This window comes from Protopterus annectens, chromosome 6.part0 (assembly GCF_019279795.1).
Source record: "Protopterus annectens isolate FY-2018-M chromosome 6.part0, PAN1.0, whole genome shotgun sequence".
Lineage (NCBI taxonomy): Eukaryota > Metazoa > Chordata > Ceratodontiformes > Protopteridae > Protopterus > Protopterus annectens.
The window spans coordinates 9,559,843-9,582,342 of NC_056737.1; the positions used below are offsets into that span (position 1 = coordinate 9,559,843).

The following is a 22,500-nucleotide window of genomic DNA, read 5'->3' on the forward strand; positions in this document are numbered from 1 at the left end:
TAAAACTCGACCCATGCTTAGAAAACCGATGTCCAAACCACATGGTCAGGCCCATATGCTTAAAAACAAATGCTTAGAATGGCTGAAGACCTTATTACTTTAATTATGGAAAGCCAGCCTTCTCCCTCTAAGAGACCTAGAACTGATTTTCCTTCTGATTCTTGGATTCTGAAATTTTTGTTTCTTTTGATTACCAGGATTTGCCCTTATCGACCTATGAGAATTCTGATGCATAGGATTCCATTCCCTCTGCTTCGTCTCCAGAAGATTTTTCTTTTGGTGAAACCTTGCACACTCGTAAGAAGCATTTCCGCTGGGAAAGCCAGGATTACTCTGACTCCAAAAAGAGGTTTAGGGAATTCTTACTCCTCCCTCAACACAGGCCTTTAGCTATCCCTCCTGTTCTGGACATTGTAGATGATGCCTTCTTGGAATCTAGCCTGGCTCCAGACACTTTACCTCCAGCTCCCAGAAAACCTGACCGGTATTAGAGTACCTGACTCCCACAAGTTCCTCTTCAAGAATTCTACGGCGGATTCATAGACAATTTCCCAAGGACCAAAGGGCATTAAGGCTACTGCTGCCAAAAACCCTACCCCCTCTGATAGAGATTCCAGGGCCTTGCAGAGATGGGGTAAGAACGTATACACTTCTGCTACTTTGGCCATTAGGGCCTTAAATTGCCAGTTTCATATGTTAAAGTATCAACAGCATATTATGGGACTACTTAAACAGGAAATGATATTGATTCCTGACTGTGCTGAACATAAAGAATTACAGGATTTAACTCATTCCCTCCAGTACAGCTCTTTTGATTGTGTACCTTTAACTCCTAGTGGGTGTGGCTTGAGTCTTTAAAAAATAAAGTTATCACCTTACAATTCTAACAAATACTCATTGACATAGGTCAAATATCAATACAGTTGTGTTTGCCATCATGTATGCTTCAAGATAAAATATTCTGATACCTCGTATAGGGCATGGTTTTGGAATTATTAATGCAAATATGAACAACCAATATTTGACGCCTAGAGGAGCAGTAGGCGGTAACTGCTGAATAAGTGGGTAAACATACTTTGCAATGTGGTTTTGGCTCTTTAGAAGCATCTTGCAGGACTGCTGTCACTGGGTCTGTACTTAGAAGGCATGCTTGGCTTAAGGATCAAAACTTGCCAGATCATGTTCAAGCTAAATTACTGGATGCTCCCTTAAACCAAGACCGCCTGTTTGGCAACAAGGCAGAAAAAGTCCTTAAAAAGATGGAGGAAAAAACTAAATCTATGCAAACTGTTACAGATTTCCTGCAAGTACAGCCTCCCAGATTTAGTAGGCATTGACCTTCTAAGAACTGGTCCTTTCCAGTCTCTTCCAGACCTTAGTCCAAACCCAGGAACAGTAGACCACCTAGGTTACAGTCTCAGGCTACACACAGGCCTATACAGTGGGGACTCCCACTTCCAAAGCTGGAAGTAGTAAGACACCACCCCTATGGAAAAATATCACAATGACTTAACCTTAACCCTTCCAAGCCCTGCTCAACTGCCTGCTCCCTTAGTAAGAAAGCTCACCCTGCATGCAAAAAACTGGGAACTCATTACCCAGGACAAATGGGTTTTAAATATAGTTTTCCAAGGATACAGATTCCACTTCCACACATTAATAACCCCAAACGGTTGGCCAGACCTACCCCCAAATCAATGGGCAGAGGCTCAACAGCATGTTCTCTCTCTTCTAAGTAGCAGGGCTGTTCCACCTGTCCCAGCAGAAGAAAGGGGATAAGGTTTTTACTCAAGACTTTTCCTGGTACCCAGAAAAGACATCTCCTGGCGTCCTGTCCTGGACCTCTCTATCTAAACACCTTTTTGGTAATTCCAAAATTAATTCATAATGCTAACACTTCAACAGCTGCTTCCTACGCTAGGCAAATATGCCTTGTTGGCAACCTTAGACTTAAAGAAAGCTTACCTGCACATTCCAATAAGGGAATCTTGCAGGAAATACCTACGCTTCAGAGCAGGCTCCATGCACTATCAGTTCTCTGCACTTCCCTTTATCTACTGTGCCCAGGGTATTCACAAAGTGTCTAGCTCCAGCCATTGCATTTTGCAGGCAGAGAAATATTCAAATATACCCATACCTAAACGACTGTCTGATTTCAGGCAGAAAGCCAGGACATGCTATTAAAACATCTGGCATTTGTAAAGAAACTTCTAACCTTGCTGGTGTACACCATAAACGAAAAGAAATCTCATCTAGTACCCTGCCAACAAATTGTATTCCTGGGAGCAAGCTTGAACACAACTTCCCAGATGGATTACCTCACGCCAGAGAAACACGTTTATTTGATAGTGTACTTCAAACTACTGGCCACAAATTCCTTGTATAAAGACAGAGTTCCTTTGGTGGGCAGACGCCTGCCACCTCAACAAGGGCTCCCTTTCAATCTACCCCCTGCTGCCCAAACCCTAACTACAGACGCATCAGACTGTGCATGGGGGGGCTCACTTGGCAGGGCAAATAGAACCAGAGTCAGATGCACCTACTTAGCAACCAAAAAGAAATGTTAGCTGTACAGAATTCCCTGATGGCCTTCAAGGACCACATCCTTCCAGGACAATTATTGGTAAAGACAAGCAACACTACAGTTATGTGGTACATAAACAAGCAGGGGGGAATCCATTCGTACCCTCTCTGCAGACTAGCCATGGCTCTGGAATACAGCCTTGAGCTACCAAGTGCACCTACAAGCTCAATTCCTGCCAGGCAAGCTAAATTCACTGGGAGACGACCTAAGCAGAAATCTCATGGACCCACATGAATGGAAACTGGAACCAAAAATATTTAACCTCTTGAGGAACAAATGGGGGACTCCAGAGATAGACCTGTTTGCCTCCCCCCAGAACTACCAATTGGACAAATTCTGCACAAGGACTCCCCACAGTTAAGCTTGGAAAGTAGATGCCCTGCCCTTTACCTGGGAAAGCTTCTCAGTTTATGTCTTTCCCCCTCTGCCTCTCCTCTCGAAGGTTCTGCTAAAGATCTAACAGGACAAACCAAGGACAATTCTTATTGCACCAGACTGGCCTCGCCAGCATTGGTACCCCGTCTTGCGCAGCATGATACTGATGGATCCATGGCACCTACCTCAGACACCTTCCCTGCTGTCCCAGCAGCCGGGTCAGATTCTGCACCCTCAGCTTCAAACCCTGAACCTTGCAGCCTGGCTAATTCCTTGAGCTCTCCAATAGCATCCCTCAGTAAGCAGGTGCTAGAGGTCATTCTGGAAGCAAGGAGACCTAGTACTAGAAAATCCTATGCTGAAAAGTGGAAAAGATACTGTTCCTGGAGCCAGACCCAGTGTATGGGCACTATGGTGCCCAGTTCACCTCATATTTGTCAGTACTTAACAGAAATGCTCCACAAGGGCCTATCCTTCTGGTCAATTAAAATTCATGCATCTGCAATTTCAGCACATTATAATACTGAACCACCCCTCTTCTCTCACCCCCTGTTAAAGCAATTCCCCTGAGGGGCTAAAAATGTAAGCCCCTCCCCCTAGGCGAGCCCCTACTGTAGCCTAGGACCTTAACTTTGTATTGGAAAAGCTCACTCTCCCTCCATTTGAACCAGCTGCAACTGGAGAGTTGAAATTCCTTTCTTGGAAAACAGTCTTCCTTTTAGCAATCACCTCAGGAAGAAGAGTGTCTGAATGACAGGCCCTCATGGCAGTGGAGCCCTTCATTATCTTCCATGCAGACAGGGTTTCTCTCAGGACCAATCCTTCCTTTATGCCCAAGGTGGTGTCTAGTGTGGCCCTAAATCAGTCCATTCATTTGCCTACCCTTTTCCCTAGTTCATAAAACAAGGGAGAACAAATTCTGCACTCTTTGGACATGCACAGACAACTTAGATTTTATTTGGACAAGACTAAGCCTCTGAGAAAATCTGAATAGCTGCTAGTTGGCTTTGCTGTATGGGCGGAGGGGAAGGCCATTTCAAAGCAAACCATTTCTAAATGGATAGCCCATTGCATTCATTTCTGCTATAAGCACCATGGAAAACCTACCCCACAAGGGATAAGATCACATTCCACCAGGACTGCATCTACCTCTACAGCCTTTCTCAGAGGGGTCCCTACTAGGGACATCCTAGAAGCTGCTACCTGGAGCTCTGTTCATACCTTCACCAAGCATTACCATATGCATATTTTTTCTAAATCCAGAGCTGGTTTTGCCACTGCAGTATTGCAGGAATTAATAGCTGGTCCTAATGCTCTCTAACTTCCTCCTCTACCCAAATGTAATGACTGCGGCAGTGAATCTCGAAGAACATAGTACAGTTGTATACACTTACCACAAATGTAGATGTTCAAGTGTATTCACTGTTGCAGTCCTGGTTACCCTCCCTCCAGCACCCTGACTTCTCCTGGCTCTACATTTCCTTCTTGTTTGGTGTATTTGAGCTTTCTGGTGTATTTGCTTTTTGTTGGCAGTGTAACATAACATATAATTGCTTCCCATTATGGGGGCACTTGACATCTGGGGAAAAAAAAAAAAACTGATGTAATGGCATTGGCTGCATGTTTTATACCCCTGACAACCTGACGTCATGGAAGAAGAGACAGCAACTGACGCAGGACCCACGACTCTGGTATTCAGGCGGGCTGAAAGGCTACTTGCAGGCAGATAACCCAAATGTAATGACTGCAACAGTGAATACACTCGAATATCTACATTTATGGTAAGTGTACACAACTGTACTTTCTGTAGCAGACAGGTGCAGTCATTTTCTATAGTGTAATATGACTGGTTTCCGCTTATAAGTAACATGGAAACTCTTCTGTCACTGGAGGAAGCTTAGCTGTATTCTCTTTTCATTCACAGCCTATACCAACTTCTACTCCCTCATTTCCGCACTGGTGGAGTATCCAAGGGACAGCTTCATTCAGAAATGGCCATAATCTTATTTTATGCTTGTTGTATCGTCCATTTTGTCTTATCTCAAACTTCATCCAGAAAGTCATACAAAACAAATCCAGAATAATCCTCCTAACCTCATTTTGGCCTCAACAAATGTGGTTCTCACTGCTTTCACTGCATCTTCTGGAGAAGCCTTTGTCCAGAGGCCTTTGGAACCTTGCTGATTCAACTATCAGGCAAGCCTCACTCAAACCTCCACTCTCTGGGAGTGGAGTAACTGTTATTTGCAACAGTAATGGCCATGGATACTGCATACCATTTTGGGGTTGTCCAAATACTCACTTCTAGTCAGAAACCCAGCAAATACTAGGAGAGCATAGTAAAGCAAATACACATGCTTTTCCATTCTTTTGTTACTTCAAAAGACTTTGATTAGTTTTCTCCTATGTGAGCTGTTCTAGACTACCTGAACATGTGTTCCAGGATAGACCACCATTTAGAGAGCCTTTTCTTTTTTGTGTGATTTATCCTTCATGCTTGAAAAGTTATCTTTACCTCGTTTTTGAAGCTGCTTCTAAGGCTGACTTAAGGTACTGTTCCTGATGGCCTTTTTTTTTGACTGGAATAACTTCTGTCAGAAGAGTGAGTTGCAGTCCTTTTCTGTAAAACCCCCTTACATGATATTTTCATAATGATTGAGTGTCTTTGTAAACAAACCATTGTTTCATGCCTGATTTAGCAACAAAAATAAATTTAATTCAGTCGCTAAATTTGCCTTTTTTCCCCATTTTTTCCCCCAACATGAATGAATACTATCTGCACTGTGCTAGTATACAGAGGCAGCTAAGATTTCATGAGACTGTAATCAAATCTTAAGGAAAAGATTGAGTTATTTGATTATTTTTCTACAAAGAAATTGAGCTTTCAGACACCATTAGATTATATTGCAAAAAGTACAATAAAGCATTCCCCTCTGTGCCAGAGCAGTGGCTGTTTCTTGGACATTTTTTTTTTCCCGTAATGTATCCATGGATGATAATTATGTAGTATTTTTATGGACTTGACTGCATACTTTGAGACACTAAAAGCTAGATGTGATTCCACGTCTTTCTCTCCATGGCCCATTTATCTTAAGTATGATTCTGTATTAGCCACCCAGGAGGACAGATCTGGGGACGCCAACCTTCTGGTTGATGAATATGGGTCTGCTGATTTCAAATATGAAAGTCATGTATTCGTCATAATAGTATATGTGAATGGTCATGTCCATCTTCGTCTCTTTCCTTGCCCTGGTCTCAGGTAGACATGGTCTGAAGGGGGCACTTGGGTAACCAGGTATGGTTTATGTGGATTATGATGTTTGGTGATTTTCTTGTGTGTTTCTTTCAAGTAGTCTCCTTGAGATTTGGAAACAATGAGAGAATGCAGAGTATTGTGGGTATGGGGGCCTGACCCAGGGAAAGTTTCAGATGCTGAGCTGACTGAAATCCAGTGGTTGCAGTCGTACTGGTTGAGGAAGGTGGATATCATCATTTATCTCTTGATATGCCAAGTGCAGCACGTTTTTCTTCTACCTTTGTAAAAGCCTGGTGTCAGATTTCTTAGAATTTAAATCATTGTGTTTTGTGTTTCTTTGCAAAATCTTAGTATGAAATTGGAAACAAAAATCATATCCATTAATAACCCTGTATACCAGTAGTGTATTATATATGTAGTACATGGTAGAGACATGATGTGGTTTGCTTAAGGGTTTTAATAACATGTATGTTTGATTATTGTAGGAAAATGCAGTTGATGCAGTCCATCCAGGTTATGGGTTTCTTTCTGAACGATCAGACTTTGCTCAGGCCTGTATCGATGCTGGGGTGCGATTTATTGGCCCATCCGCTGAGGTTGTGAGGAAGATGGGGGACAAAGTTGAAGCACGTGCAATTGCCATTCTTGCAGGTAAAAATATGATGTGTCCAAACAGCGCTATTTATTAATCTATGTGCAGTTTTGTGTCAGCAACTTAATTTGAGACATTTATAGTTTTTTTGATTAGTGGAGGAACTCATCAGTGTTTTGTTAAAGTAATCCGTTAAAGGATTATCTACATTTTCATAATTCATGTGTCAAATCTCTACAACATATGCTTGTTCAGTACATGTTCATATTTGGGGCTCAGTGCTACAGCATGAATCCTTATCTAGTGGTGTGTACCTGTCCATCTTGTATGGCGTCCGACTCTCTGGGTGTCCCCAGCAATCTGAGCACCTCCACCACCCCATGTCTGTCTGAGACACTGGACTACAAGAAGTAGTTAGTCATCTGTCAGGGACTCCACGAGTCCTTTCTATGTTACTCCAGAAAAACATAAATACCTGTCGTGTGGGTCATCTATTTGAATTTTTAAAATTTTGTATTGCATTGGAGACCTTTAAAAGCAGGAAATACTAACACGTGTGTCTTTGGAAAGCCATTTCCTCCAAATGATTATTTTCATTGCAATTCTGCTTAGGTGGTGAACATCAGGTGTTTTTTAACCCCCACCCCCAATACACACACAACAGTTTTCCAGGCTTACGATGACTCATCTAAATCAACATTCCTGGGTCTCAGACTCCCAGACATAAGCTTGTAAGAAAACAGACTCTTTGATTCCGTATGTTTGACCAGGTTAGAAAGGAGCAAATTCTTTTTTGAATTTTTAATACAGAAAAGTTCAACTGAAAAAACAAAGCAAAACAGAATAAAACATCATTCTTTCAGTGAGGCAATCATACATGCACACACCCCCTGTGTGGGAGGTTTGGCTCCATAACTTGGATGTACTAATTCCTTGATTACCCAATGTTGGAGAAAATGGAAAAAAATTAATCTGAACCACTGGCTAACACAGTCTATCTGTGGTAAACTCTACTATGGTATTGAAAATTTGAGCAAAGGCTGCTTAGTTACATATGTTTGAACAAAGCATAGATGTATAAGATGTTGTAGGGGCAAATAAGCCTGCAAACGTCTGTGTAAAGAAATAAGTAAATTAAAAAAAATGGACGTAGCTTTTATTCCTCTAGAAGCTACTAGGAGGTCTGAGTTAGCACCAGAACTCTCTATACTTGTTAATGATAAGCAGAGAATTCTTAAGATTTGTGAAGAAAGTGTACACTTTTGCATTGGTGCATATGCCACGTGTACCTAATTAAGCATCAAGACAAGTTCCTCAAGCAGATTGAGGACATGGTGTCAGAATCCGCTGAGAAGTCTTTAAAATAATTTATATGCAAATTGTCTAAGACAAGTCGGTGAACATGCCACTAAGTTCTGTTACATTGCAATAACAATTGGTACTGTGATCAGAAATCATGCCTCGCTAAGGTCTCAGCCTTTGCAAGAGGATGTGAAGGGGCTGCTGCTGGTTGCACTCCTAAACAAGAATCTGCTTTGTGGCTGTCCCTCATGGAAGATTTTCTGAGGACTGAAGGAGAAGGGTAAAGTTGTAAAGTTTGTAAAGCAGCAATTTCACTGTCCTTTTCCAAGATAAGTCAAGACCTTCTGAACTCGAGTTTCCCATTTACAAGAAAGAAACATGGGTAGACCAGTTAAGACAGAAGGTTGGCATTTGTGACAGAAAGGGAAATTAAAAAAAAAAGGTCTAAAGAGGTGGTAGAGGTTAGAAGCAGGAGGAGCAGAGAAGAGTAAGCCTTCTCCTACTAGGAAACTGTCAGCCAGTATTGGCTATGCTACCAACCCCTTCCCCTTTCATTCCCTTCTTCCTGTCCTTTTTTTCCATCTCTCAGGGGGGCAGGCTTTCACATTTCAAACAGAACTGGCTACAGCCCAGTTACTGACAGAGGAAGGGATATTAATTTCAGACAGGTTGGTCCCTCTGTTCATACAAATACTACTACTTCAGGACTGGACCTAGCCAGCAGTACTTGGGCATGACTAGCTTTTTCCGTGTGAGCCCATGAAACGGAGAGGTCTTCTTTGAGAACGAAGGGTAAATGATTTCAATCCAGAATCTGTCTGCTCCCAAAGAAGGATGGCCGTTAGACGCCCATCCTGGCTCTGCTGAGGCGCTAAACAGATTCCTAAGAGTGACCAGGTTCATGATTAGAAGTATATATGAGGGATCAGAGGTGAAAATTAAAGTGGGTGGGGTCCTCCCTGATAACTTCTGCTTGAGTAGAGGAACCAGGCAGGATTGTCCGCTTCCCCCTTTGTTTGCATTATATTTAGAACCATTGGCAAAGAAAATAAGGGACTCAGAAATTCAAGGATATAATTGATATGGTAGTCAGGAAAAGCTGGCTCTGTTTGCAGATTATATTATTTTACACATGGCAAAACCAGAAAGGGACATTACAGTGCTGTGGAACATCTTAAGACAGTTTCAGATCTTCTTGGGATGCAACATTAATGAATCTAAAACAAAGGCAGTAACAGTAAATTAGGTACCCACACATGAATTGATCCAACAATATCCATATTTATGGGGACATGATAAAATGAAGTATTTAGGAGTATGGATTAGAAATGACTCTGTTGTGGCAGCTAAGGATATCTGGGAAGAGACTAAACAGAAGATAATACAAAAATTGAGAAACTGGAAATGTTTTTATATGGATATGGATACTAAGACACAAGCAATTAAAATGTTTAGTCCCTTTAGTCTTATGCACAGATCAGGCATATTTTATTAACCAGGGAGGAGAAGCTGTGGATAACAGTTAAAAAAAAAAAAAAAAAAAAGAGAGAGATGGATTTTATCTGGGAAGGGAAGACAGCAAGGGCCAATTGGAATAAGCTGATTCTACCAATAGAACAAGGTAGACTAGGATTACCCAATTTGAGGGGGTATTTTAGAGCAACACAGTTAAGGCTGTTGTACATAGCACAAGCAGAAAACTATAATTCAGATTGAAAAGGAATGATGCTACAGAGAGGAATGCTCAAGAAATAAGGAGAGATTGGGATTTTGGATGCGGATTTTTAAGGATAACAAAAAAAATCATACAGATTGTTATATTCATAAAATAGCAAGGCATCATTCTAAGAATTAAACCAGCATGAGAATGAATAAAAGAAGGGATGTCAGTGGTTAGGGATACATGTAATAAGCAAGAGTGGGCTGGAATTTATTGGAGAAAACTGGCAAAGAAACCAAGGTTATTGGGAGCAAATCACTAGAAAGGGAAAGGTAATAGAATGGGAAGAGGCCAAGAATTTATTTGGACTGCAGGTTAGAGATTGATATCAATCCTTTATATGGAAGACAGAGTGTAGGCAAAGAGAAAGAAGTATGGGGGGGGGTCCTAAATGAAAGGCCTGCACTGATAGAGTTTTTAATAGCACGTAGAACAGAAGCTGCCATTAGAAAAGGAATAATTAGTAGAGCATATAAAATATTGTATGATAATTATAAGAATCAATCAGAGAGCTTAGAAAGGATTGGGAGGAGAGACACTGGATAAGCAATTCACAAAGAGACAATGGGGGATATATGTATATCTGCCAAATATGCAACAAATTCTAGAATATTTAGGATCTTTGAAAGTGTTTACATAGGTATTTTTATGCCTCAAGTAGACTTCAAAAGAATTTTTCCTCAAGTGGTTAGCAAATGTTGGTAGTGTGACGGGCAAAAAAGTGGTGGCTGGGAGTATATGTTTTGGGAGTGTAATGAGCTGTCAGACTTTAGGGATTCCTTGCAGACCCCTCTCTCGGTCATTTTGTGTGAGTGGATTGGACTGACTGGGGAGATTACTTTTTTGAGCTATGATACAAAATCGTAATTGCCTAGACATAGTAAAGCCTTGCTGAGTATAATTATGGTGGCTGCCAAAAAAGCAATTACTAGAAAATGGAAATCAAAGTCTAGACCAACTTTACTAGAAGTAGTGAATATAGTAACAGAGATAAAACAACTGAAACCGGGATCTTTAGAAAAGGGAAGGAGCAAACTGCATAGGAAAAAATGGGAATTGTGGGAACAATATATGCAGCGAAGGAACAAGGTTTAAGAGGGAGGATTTGAATGAACCATATAATGCTTAACAGACAATGACTGCATATATTTTAACTGATGTATAATGTTTGCAACTACAGTTGTTTCAGTGGTGTCTATGATGTATAATGTTTGCAACTAAAGTGGTGTCGTTTTGTTTGTTTTTCATTTATGGAAGTGTAAAATTGCTTATGCCATATGCGATAATTTAATAAAGATGTTTGTTGAAAAAAAAAGTGACCAGGTTCAGGATGTTGGCCTATCAGTCTCTTTTCCTTCCTCCTATTCACGGGCCATTTTGGTCACTTTGGAGCTGAAGAATATATGCTTCTTCAGTCCCATCTACAAAGATCACAGGCAGTATCTAAGACTGAGTGGATCTGGAGAATTCCCAATTAAATTCTCAGCCTTTTCACCTTTTAACAACCTTCCAATGTTCATGAAATAACTTTTAAAGACAGAAAGGCTTTCATTCCCTCCAGTACAACTCTTTTGTGTGTGTACCTTTAACTCCTAGTGGGTGTGGCCTGAGCCTTTAAAAATTAAGTTATCACCTTAGCATTCTAACAAATGCTCACCGACAAAGGTAAAATATCAATACAGTTGTGTCTGCCATCATGTATACTTCAAGATAAAATATTCTGATACCCTGGATGTAGCATGGTTTTGGAATAACTAATGCAAGTACGAACAAGTAATATTTAACGCTTAGAGGAGCAGTAGGAGGTAACTGCAGATGCACCTGCAGGCGTCACTCGGATGTAATGAGTTGACATGATTTCTGTCTTCTCAATATAAAATGCTGGATATTTTTGACACTGGGGCACATATACCACTCCCTTCGATTCACAATTAAAGTAAATCTTCCCGTAAACACAACCATAGGGGGGAGAGTCTCCACCTGATTACCTTCTCGAATGTGACAACATTGATTACATATATTGCATTTAAAAGTACCCACAATGTGTCTTGTAAAACCCTATGCTGTCACGTGGATGCTCAAAATAGTTCTTAAAAACTCTTCTCTTTTCTAAAAGCCCCCCCCCCCCAGCTTGGTGCAGAAAATCATATTTTTATCACTGACTAGTCCAAATATAAGCCACTTATTGTTAAAATTCTCCATTTTCTGTTGGGAAGATAGAAAAGCATTTTAAAGCTAGGATTTCTGAATATGTATACAACATTAAAAAGAGATCTAGAACCAGCTAATTGTTTAAACACATTGAAGGACACCCTGAACGTTGTTTAGATTTTTGGTATTGAGAAGATTAGCCAATGATGCAGTGCTTTTAACAAGTTGCTTGAATCAGTGAATTATTCTGACAATTAAAAAAACAATGCTGAAAACATACCAGGCTTAAATGACAAACTGTCTGTTAAATATAGTTTAAAACTTTGATCCTGTCAAGTGTAATTGTGTTTTTTTTATTAGGGCCGCATAATACATCATTAGTTATTTTAAGGAAGTGGTGTCAACTGAAATGCTTGTTCTGATGAAGTCCTTGTTACTTCAGGTGGGACGAAAGCACATAACTGTCTTAGTTTTCATTTTAATTAGTGGTCAGTTAAAGGTGTTATGCATTTTGACTGCAACATGTGATTAAAAGGTGTCGTGTTTTCAGTGCAGCATCTTTTTTGACATTGGCATTTACACACATCTTAGGTTCATAGGCGAGTTCTAGGTCAATTGCTGTGAAAGGGCCATTTTAAGACTAATCAATAATTTGAGGTCAGCATGAAACCTTGTGCATTTTGCCTGTGAAGTAAAGATCTTAACCATTATGCCAAACCACCTGCCTGAGTCTGTGCAAACCAGGGCCAACTATGTCCAGTTCAAGGAACTCTGTAAATCTTCTAGAGTCCCAGCTTCCATCTATGAGACTAGTTGTGTTTATAGAGACTGATATATGCAGGGAAACAAAATGTATTCCTACCAGAAGACAAGATCCTGCTTCTGTGACAAAATGTGACAGTTTTAGAAAGATTGCCAACGTAAATCAGATCCCCGCCAGAGAGTTCCTTGGAATCCTGAGATGTGTGACTTCTTGTATATTGGTGGTCCCTCTAGCAAGACTTCATTTGAGGAAATTGGTGGTGCTATCATACCTAATTGTTACTGTGTGTAATCTCACAGTTACTTCGCATTAAAAAAAATGCTCAAGATAGTCGGAACAAGTTTCTCTAAACCTGGCTGTACCATTTATGGACTCAGATGCTTGCGCACAGTAGACTGATTAGACATGAAGTGAGGATCCTGAGAATTCAGGGAACTTTGTGCAGGGTATTCAGCAAGAAGCACATCAAGCTAACAGAAATTATGATAGTGATACAAGCCATCAAAGCCTTCAGGCCTGCCTGACAGCTAAAAATGTTGCAAATCCAGAAAAGGCAGTATTGCAGTGATTTGGTATATTAACAGTCGAGGTGGGACACACTGCCTGTTATGTAGGCTAGCAGTACTGTTGTGGGAGCCAGGTCTGATCCTTAGGCAGTATACATTCTGTCCCAGGAGAGTGCATTGGCTGACCAGTTGAGCAGAACACAAATGGATCCTAGTGAATGGGTGCTAAACAGGGACTAGTTCTTGGACACAGTCTGTGCAAGTATGATATCCGAAAAGTAGACCATTTTTGTTTCTTTTGAAAACAAGCAGTTGAGCTGGTTTTGCACCAGGGTAGCATGAGGCTTGGGCAGCAGGTATTTTCTCCATAACCCAAGCATCTGTTTCTGTGTGCTTTTCCTCCAGTAGCCTTGATCTGGACTATTTCAGAAGATAAGTGAGTAAAGCCAAAATGCCACTGATCTCACCATTTTGGTTCATACAGGTTGGGTTCTTTCTCTTTTACAGAGTGTGGTAGGAGAAGAACCAGTAGGAGAAGAACCAGTTCTGTTGCCACAGCATGTTCACCTTTTGACCCAGAACAGTGGCGTTTGTGATCCACCTCAAGTTACCAACAGTAAAGCTGATTATGTAAATGCCCTAACACTCATTCCTTTTAGGCACATTTTTTTTTCCGAGGACATGCTGCATATTTTGAAGGAAGGCCACGAAATCCAACAGAAGGAAGTGTTGTGGCAAAGTGGAAAATTCCCCCATTGGTGCTGCAGCAGAGAACTGAACCCATACTCTGCATAGACATTTCTGGTTCTGACCTACCTGTCAGGTATATATAAAACAGGTCTTTTTATGTCTCTCTGGCCATTTCTGTATATCTACCCCTGGAACCCTCCCTGTCTGTTGCTAGCTGTCAGTGAAACAGTTCTTAAGGGATGCTTTATTTGAGATAGGACAAAAAGATCATTCCACCACGAGGTCTCAAAAAAAAAAAAAATGAACTGGAAAAGCATATGCTGTCTCCATTTCAACCAGGTACTTCCATCACCATTTAATTTTTGTCTTGGAATATTGCCTTGCTGTGGCACACTTGACCTTAGCTAGGCATATTTTAGAAATGCAGATTGTCATGTGCAGGAAGCCCTCATTTTTTATTCCAGAAGGACGCAGTCATGTTCCAGATTAAACATCTTTCATGCCTAAGTTAGTTTTACAGGTATCTCTGAACCTGACTATTTACTCCCCTGTTTTTCTTCTGGCTCCTCAGAACAATGGGGGAAGATTTTGTATTCCATAAATGTTTATAAACAGAGCTTCTGCCAATATAGAGTAAATTACACTACAGAAAATTATACCTGATTTTTACTGCTTTTGCCAAGAGCAGAGAGGTAAAGACTGTCAACAAGCTGTACTTTATTGCACTGCTCATTGCAGACTAGTCCCTGGTCCAGTGAGAGCTCATCCTGTCACTGCCAGAGCTACTACCACAACCTTTATAAAAGAGTTTTACTACTTAGGCCATCTCTGGAGCAGCTGCCTGGTCTTCAGTGCACACCTCTGCTAAGCATTGCAACCTGGCTAATATTTTAAAGGCCAAGACAGGTTCTGCCATGGCCATTGTGCTGTGCCTTGTGTCTCTGCTCCTCCCACAGGCCACTACCCTCTGTGGTGTAGGCTGTGGGTTTCCTCACAGGAGTTAGTACTGCTGTAGTGAATTACAAAGAACATAGTATAGTTGCTGTTGGGAAAGGGTGGGGTGTGAATTTTGTCAACTGAAGTAATGATGTTATGTAGTCCAATCTCGCCTGCATTCTTACCCGTGGGTTTGGAGCCGAATGTCGGCTCTGACTCGGCCATACTTTTTTAGCTCAAAGTCTTTTTATTGGCTGGGCTAAGATGGTATCCCATGCTGCACTGCTCTCTATCCCCAGATGTCGTTTGCCACTCGTGTAGCTCGGATGTGGTCTCGCTCTTGGCTGTGGCTAAATATCCTTTTTTCTTCTGATATCAGAGAAGTTTTTGCAAAAAAAAGCTATTTTAATAGCTATTGTGTGTGTTCTTGTCTGTATTGTGAAAAAGTTGTGTTTTTCTTGATTGTTTATTCTTTGGTATCCCACTAGCTGTTTCCAACGGGCTAGGCCCGTTTCAGTTAAAGGACCTAGTCTGTCCCCTTGCTTTCCTTGTGTGCTAAAAGTTTCCATGGACTAAAACCATTTAAATTAGAGGAATTAGTCCTCCCCCTTTGTATTTGTGTCTGAGGATCGTTTGACTTAGAGATCTTTGTGGTGTTCTGTCTGTTGTTGGCTTGTACCCATCTTGTGTCTGTTTGACCGTTGGTCGATTTTTCAGTTGGTTACTTGTTGTTGGTTACTATGTCCAAAGATACTAAGGAGCATAAGCCCTCTGGCTTCAAGAAGTTCTCTAAGTGCAGCTATAAAATGTCCATTACCAATGGACACTCTGTGTGTACTGTCTGGGAGCGATTCATCTCCAGGAATATTGCAGTTTCTGTCATGCCTTTAGTCTGCATGTTCTTCAGGAAAGGAAGAACAAATTGATTTTGAAGGGACTTCTGAAACTGTCCTTCGAGGAGGATTTTGAGAGTGCTTCCAGCTCCAAGGCAAAATCTTTAAAAGCTAAAAAGAGATCTCCGGCTCCATCAGTCTACTTGGAGCCCCTGGAGAAAATAGCAAAGTCTGCATCGACTTCCTCGGCTTCATTGTCCTCAGGGCCGCAGGAGGTGTCTGTGGTTATGGAACCTGCTTCGGCTCCAATCTTCTTGGAACCTGTTCGGAGCCAGTCACCTAGCATTAGGCCAGTATCCCCTCCTCGCAGGTCCCCTTTATAGAGGAGGTCTCGATTTCCTTCTCTATCCTCCAAATCTTCCAGGACCTTATCAGATGTGGACATCGATAGAGTGGTGCAGAGACTTCTTCAGTCACCGGTACTGGCAAAATTGTTCTCGGCTCCGAACCAGTCGGCTCCGGAGCCGGTCCCTCAACCTGCATCGATATTTCCTCCTCCGAGCACATCCCAGCTTTCAGAGCCAGAGTGCTCAGCTCCGTGTGATGTCCCTAGGTTGGTTCCGACAGCCCCTCCTGGCTTATCGGTTTCGATGTCAGTTCCGACCCCGTCGGCACCGTCCACGGGGTTCAGGACTCAGGATTCATCGGTCGGACCCGAGGGAGAGGCTTCGTGACACCTCTCGGCACGGGGAAGCCTGACTCCTGTCCTGGCTTCGGAGGCTGGTCATTCTTCGGATCCGGGAGGACCAGCCTTCGAGGCCATGCAGAGCATGCTGGCCAGGTCATCAGCAGCATCATATGGGTCGGTCATTCTGTCCCCTACAACACCGGTGCAGGTCTCTGATCGCCATCTATCTCTGGACAGCAGAGCCCCAAGGCCTCAGGGTACTCCCACGAGTGGTCCCCATATTTCTGAGGGCCCCTCAGAGTTTTTGCCTGAGGAGCCACCCAGAAAGAAAATGTGCAAGAGGAAGCACATAGATTCCCAGGATGAGTCTCTCACGTCAGACACCGACCTCGAGGAATCGGAGGGGTCCCCTAAGTCATCCGCTGAGGATGTTTCTTTCTCTGACATCCTAGAGATTTTGAAGCAAAGAGGTGACTGGCCATCCAAAGCCCCCTGCAAGGAGGAGTCGGTCTTCCTGAAGGCCTTTGGTGCTCAGCCCTCCGCCTCCTGGGTATCTCCACCATTCGAGCTTCTGGATTTGGTTTGTCGAAGGGTGTGGGAAACCCCTGACTCTATGGAACCAGTCCCCAGGAGACACAATAAATTTCTGTCTGCTCCTCCTGATAAGGAATTTCTATCCAAGGGAGTCCCTGTGGATGCCATGGTGGTGGCAGCTGCCACCCAGAAGGAATTAGCTGAGACTTCTTCCACCGTCCATCCTTCTAACAAGGAGTCTAGGACTATGGACCGGTACGGGAAGCATACGTTCCCTTCAGCAACCTTTACCTTACGGTCCCTGAATTACTTATCACACTTTACATGGCTTCAGAGAGATCGCCTCAAGGAGCTTGGAGATACTCTCACGGCTAACGTTTCTCAGGCGGTGGCCCAGGCGGTCAATGCTGAGATGTCTACCTTCAGTTCTATTGCAAACTTCTCAATGAGGCTAATCTCCTACGCAGCCGAGGGAGTGAGTAGGGCAGCAAGTTCAGGAGTTGCTCTTAGGAGGCAGGCCTGGATGCGCCTTTGTCATTTCGCGGAGGCCTTCAAGTCTTCATTCACCGACGCCCCGTTTGATGGTTCCTCTTTGTTCGGAACCAAGGTGAAAGACACACTCACTAGGTGCGAGCAAGAGGGAAAAACTCTCTGCTGTAGGAGTCTGTTTTTCCCTTCCCTCTAGGCCTTATCCCAAGGCCCAGAGGGGTGGCAAAATGTGGTTCAAGAAATCAGAGTTTTTTTCCCGGTGCACAAGGTGAGCCCCCTTCCAGAGACACAGGAAGGGGTGGTTATTCAGGGAGACGCCGCCCTAGGGGCAGAGGATGCCCTCGCAACTCAGGAGACCGCAATTCCTTTCGTGGTTCTCCCTACCGCTGCTCCTGATGGGAGGCCCGACTGTGCATTTCCGGAGCCAGTTGGGGATCGAATCTCATTATACCCGGAGGCCTGACAAGATATCACCCAGGACCAATGGGTTCTTTGAATAATTTCCGGAGGATATGTCATTCTCTTCTCGTCAAATCCCCCTCCAGTCAAGAAAATCCCGGATGTTCCACCCAGTCAGAGGGATTACGCAGCTTCAGAAGTTTCAAAGCTGCTAGGAAAAGGAGCCATCCAACATGTCCCCTCAGACCAGATCGAATTAGGGACTTACTCCAGATTCTTTTTGGTGCCGTAAAGGACAGGGGACCTGAGACACATATTGGATCTCAGCCGATTAAACACCCATGTGCAAAAGTCCAAGTTCCGAATGGTCACATTGCAGTCTATTCTCCCATTATTGGGAAAAGAAGTGTGGATGTGCTCCATCGACCTCAAGGATGCTTACTACCACATAAAGATGGACAGGGCATCCAGAAGTCACCTACGCTTCCGGCTGGGAGCCAGTCACTTTCAGTTTCGAGCCCCTGCCCTTTGGTCTCACCACAGCCCCCAGGGTGTTTACCAAATGCATGGCAGTGGTGACTGCTCACTTGAGACGTCAGGGATTCCAAGTTTTTCTGTATCTGGACAACTGGCTCCTTACTGCCACCACCAGGCATCTACTACTTCAGACCAGGGATGCTACTATCAACCTATGTTAACAGTTGGGCATCACATTGAACATCAGGGGGAAAAGATTTGCTGTTCCGGGTGAAGGCTAACTGTACCTGGTCTGTATCTACATCTGCAGCTTTTCAGGCCAGATTGTCTATGGATGATATTTGTGCTGCAGCTACTTGGGCATCTCCTCACACCTTTGTTACTCATTGTAAGTTAGATGTGGTATCTAGGGGCAGGTCTTCCTTTGGTTCCACAGTGCTCAGGAGTATTTTCCACTGAGCCTCCCAGGATTTAGGTGCTGGGGACGCTGTCCCACAGGTAAGAATGTAGGCGAGATTGGACTACATAACATCAAGAAGTTATGTACTCACCATAACGTTCGATGTATGTAGTTCATCTCGCCTCACATTCTTACTTACCCCCCCTCCTTCCCCCGTCCTGGAGGATCTGGAGGTTAGGTCTGGTTTCAGAGCTCCCTTCATTCTTGGCTTGTTTTTCCTTTCCTTAGGTGGTGTTCTCCATGGAGAATGAGTGCTGGTGCTCGCAGCAAACTAGATCTGGGGATACAGAGCAGTGCAGCATGGGATACCATCTTAGCTCAGCCAATAGAAAGACTTCGAGCTAAAAAAGTATGGCCAAGTCAGAGCAGACATTCGGCTCCGAACCCACGGGTAAGAATGTGAGGCGAGATGGACTACATACATCGAACGGTATGGTGAGTACATAACTTCTTGTTTCCAGTGTTTGGACACCTTGAAGGAGCTCTGCAATCAAGGTTACATGATGTGCAAGATCTTTGTGTGTAGCATACTACAGAATGTAGCATTGCATGCAGAGGTGGGCATAGTATATTGCAGCACTGGCAAAGAGATGGCAACTGGTCTACAGCTATGGCCCATGATACAGACAGCACAAAATAAAATGACTGCAGTAGTATACCCAGGCTGTACAGGGCAGTGCCTGGACTGGACATGCTGCACATCAGACATCGCCATAATTACATATGTAAGGGGGTTGTGCTTCATCACTTTCATAGATGGGGAGACTGAGAAGTGACTGTAATACTGTATTGTGGGTTAAGGTCATGGAAAGTGAACATTGACCAGATATTCTAGGAGGTTTTGGATCATCAGGGATCCCATCATCTAGTGGTGGGATTGAACTGCCATGATATGACATATGATATTGTCAACCATGTTGGCTTGCAGTGGTGGGGCTGTAAGTAGTCCTCTACTGAAACTTGAGGTTGTTGTCAGCAAAGTTCCCACATTCCAAGTCACCCCCAAGAATGAAAGGCCTCTCCCTAATCCAGCAGGTTTCACCAAAAACTTCCTGACCTCAGTGGTCTGCTTCATTATTGGTGGTCCAATCGCTGTGGTGGATCTGTCTTTTGAAATATCTGTGCTTTATCCCTTCCAAGGAGTATCATTTCAGTAACTCCTAGAGGCACCTTTTGCTGAGACCTAGTATGACCCCCATCACATTCACATCCTGCATCAGTCTTTCCAGATATGTTCCCAATGATGCTCATTTGCAAGACATTTGTACAGGATGAGCAATACTATGTGTATTTCGGGCCTGCTGTAGTGCTATATTTTCCTAACTTATAAATTTTCAAGGCATTGCCTTCCTCAGGTGACCGTGTTAGAACCTGTACACTTTGTAAAGTGAAACGTATCAGTTAGTTGTCTTGTATGGTACTCTGTAGATGTATGAACCAATGGCCGCAGCCTCCATCCTTTATGCCCCTGATAATCAGTTGCATTTAGTGCTCTGCACAACCAACCCCATACTGTAGTTATACGTCAATACTTGGTCCTGGACCACCCACCCCTCATAACATGTCCTTCCCATGATTTCCTGTCTTCATGGTTTGACTCCCCTAGCCACCAGTAGATAGTACAGTGCCATGGTGGCATCATTAATTCACACTTACCCACAAATCGTGACATGCGCCTCCCTCCCACTGACATTCCAGCACAAATATTTGTTTTTTTTTTGGTGATGTTGAGGTACTTTACCTGGCAGGGCTACTTAACTCACAGAAACTCATTGGCTACATAGTCTTTATTGGAATTTTGTAATTTTAGAGTTGTATGATTCTAAGTGATGTTGCGCAAAATAGTTCTGAAGCTTAATATCAATGCACAACAAGAGCCCTTTAGTGTGGTGGTTATGTGGATGAAGCCATTTAGCTCTACATTGTGTGAATCATTGCCAGTTAGCAATGGGCCATCAAAATAAGCAGTTGCTGATCTAGCATGTTATTCTGACTACTGAGCATGTGACCTCTCAGCTGCATGTGTATGTCCTTAGCGGTGCAGGTCTGTGTTGTGTGACCTACAGTACACAAACTTATGTTAGTGTGCATGGGACTGCAATTTTGATCCTCAAGTGAACATGGTGGAATGGCCATGGTTATGTCAGGGACTGAAGAATGCAAGGCTCCAATGAGGTATGCAGGGAATGGCACATATCTTTTCTTTCTCCACAAGAGCTGCAGGGTGCACCTGCTGGCAGTTACAGTGCCCCTTTCTGTAAAGTGGATGCTTGGCATGAGCTGGCAGGAGTAGTGGCAACATGTATATGGTGACGTGAAACACTGCAACCTTGACTTGATCCAGTAGTGGGAGGTAAAGGTTCAAAAAAAGGAGCCTGATGTAGTGTAAGCAGTATTACCAGTACCATTGTTTTCTGCCACTTTAACTGTTTTACATGTGTTGTTAAGAAAGCACACTTTGTTTCCAGCAGTGAAAGAGCAGCAGCTGAGTTTGGTTGGTTGCCACAGTAGTTTCTGGCATCTATGCATCTACTGTCCATCTGCATATGTATCATCCTTCTTTCCCATTTTGTCAGCCTTCTGTGGGTTTATTGTGGATGAGGAGGAGGTGAGGCTCTGTTTACCTCCGATAACTCTCGCCACTTCCTGTTGCTCTGCATCACCTGTAGTGACCTGAACACCCCATCTCCACAGGGAGACTAGACCCCATGCTGAAAGTGACCTGCAGGAGTTCACTGATGTCCTTTGTTTGCTTGTTAGGAGGAGATTGTGAAGACTTCTCACTATAAATTGGGCAGGAAGAAGTCTTGGGAATATTTGTGAAGGTTGGTGGCTTCAGGGGTATGCTGGCAGTTGGATGCCCTTTCTTGGAATGTGGAAAATCTGGCCCAACTAGTGCTGTTACATAACTATCAAACCCCACCCATTTGGCCTCCAGGGGCACAGCTGGCCCATATCAGCCACTCAAGTGTGAGATGCCTGTGTTTGTTACATCTGGGCCAGCTTTGGCATCCAGTTGTTCAAGAATCCCCCCATCCTCATCCTGATGTTTTCCCTTTCTTGTGATGATCCCTATTCCTTGTTTTTTTCCTGTCCACCTCTTCACTAATTGTCCACCCTCTATGTGTCTATCCATTATCCTCCCCCAGCTTGTATGTAGCACTCCAGTGAGTTTGTCTGTTTGTATGCCTCTATTACTTGCCTTCATCTAAATCCCATCCACAACCATTCCTCAGTACCTTCCCCACCTACTCTTTTTTTTACCACTTTTTAAAGGGGCTTTTTCTTCACTGAGAAAAATACCCTTTCATCCCCCCCACACATTTTGCATGTTATGCTTAAACATCTGCTTGATATTCTGTTTCCTACTTTCTGTTTATCTAGTTTCCTCCTCATTTATATGCTGATCTGGGTTACCTGTTCGTTGTGCACACCCACATGGATGTACTTGTTGACCACTGTGCTGTCTTTGTGCCTAGTGAGTACTAGATGTAGCTGTGTGGTGCTGCATTACTCAGCTCCTGCTGTGGAACAGGATAGCACTGCTTCCCTGTTATTGCTGTGTCTGACTTTTCTTACAAGCTCTTTTGCATGGCATGATGGCACCCTTGAGTGGCTAACACATGTCTGATACTTGTGAGACTTCTTGTGCAGTGGCCGTCTCAACAGTTTAGAGCTGCTGAGGCATCTGTAAATGGTCATTACCACCTTAAAGTTGAGGCTGTATTGAAAGGTTAGCTCTTTG

The 22,500-nt window shown here is 43.2% G+C and overlaps 1 protein-coding gene across 4 annotated transcripts in view; it reads left to right on the plus strand.

The window, feature by feature from the left end:
- PC (pyruvate carboxylase) overlaps positions 1–22,500 on the plus strand; it is a 2,844,646-nt gene that overhangs the window by 401,338 nt on the left and 2,420,808 nt on the right. For all 4 annotated transcript variants that reach the window (XM_044073797.1, XM_044073795.1, XM_044073794.1 and 1 more), the window contains exon 4: positions 6,701–6,866. In XM_044073797.1, the coding sequence (XP_043929732.1) occupies positions 6,701–6,866 (166 nt within the window). The remainder of the gene's footprint in view (positions 1–6,700; positions 6,867–22,500) is intronic.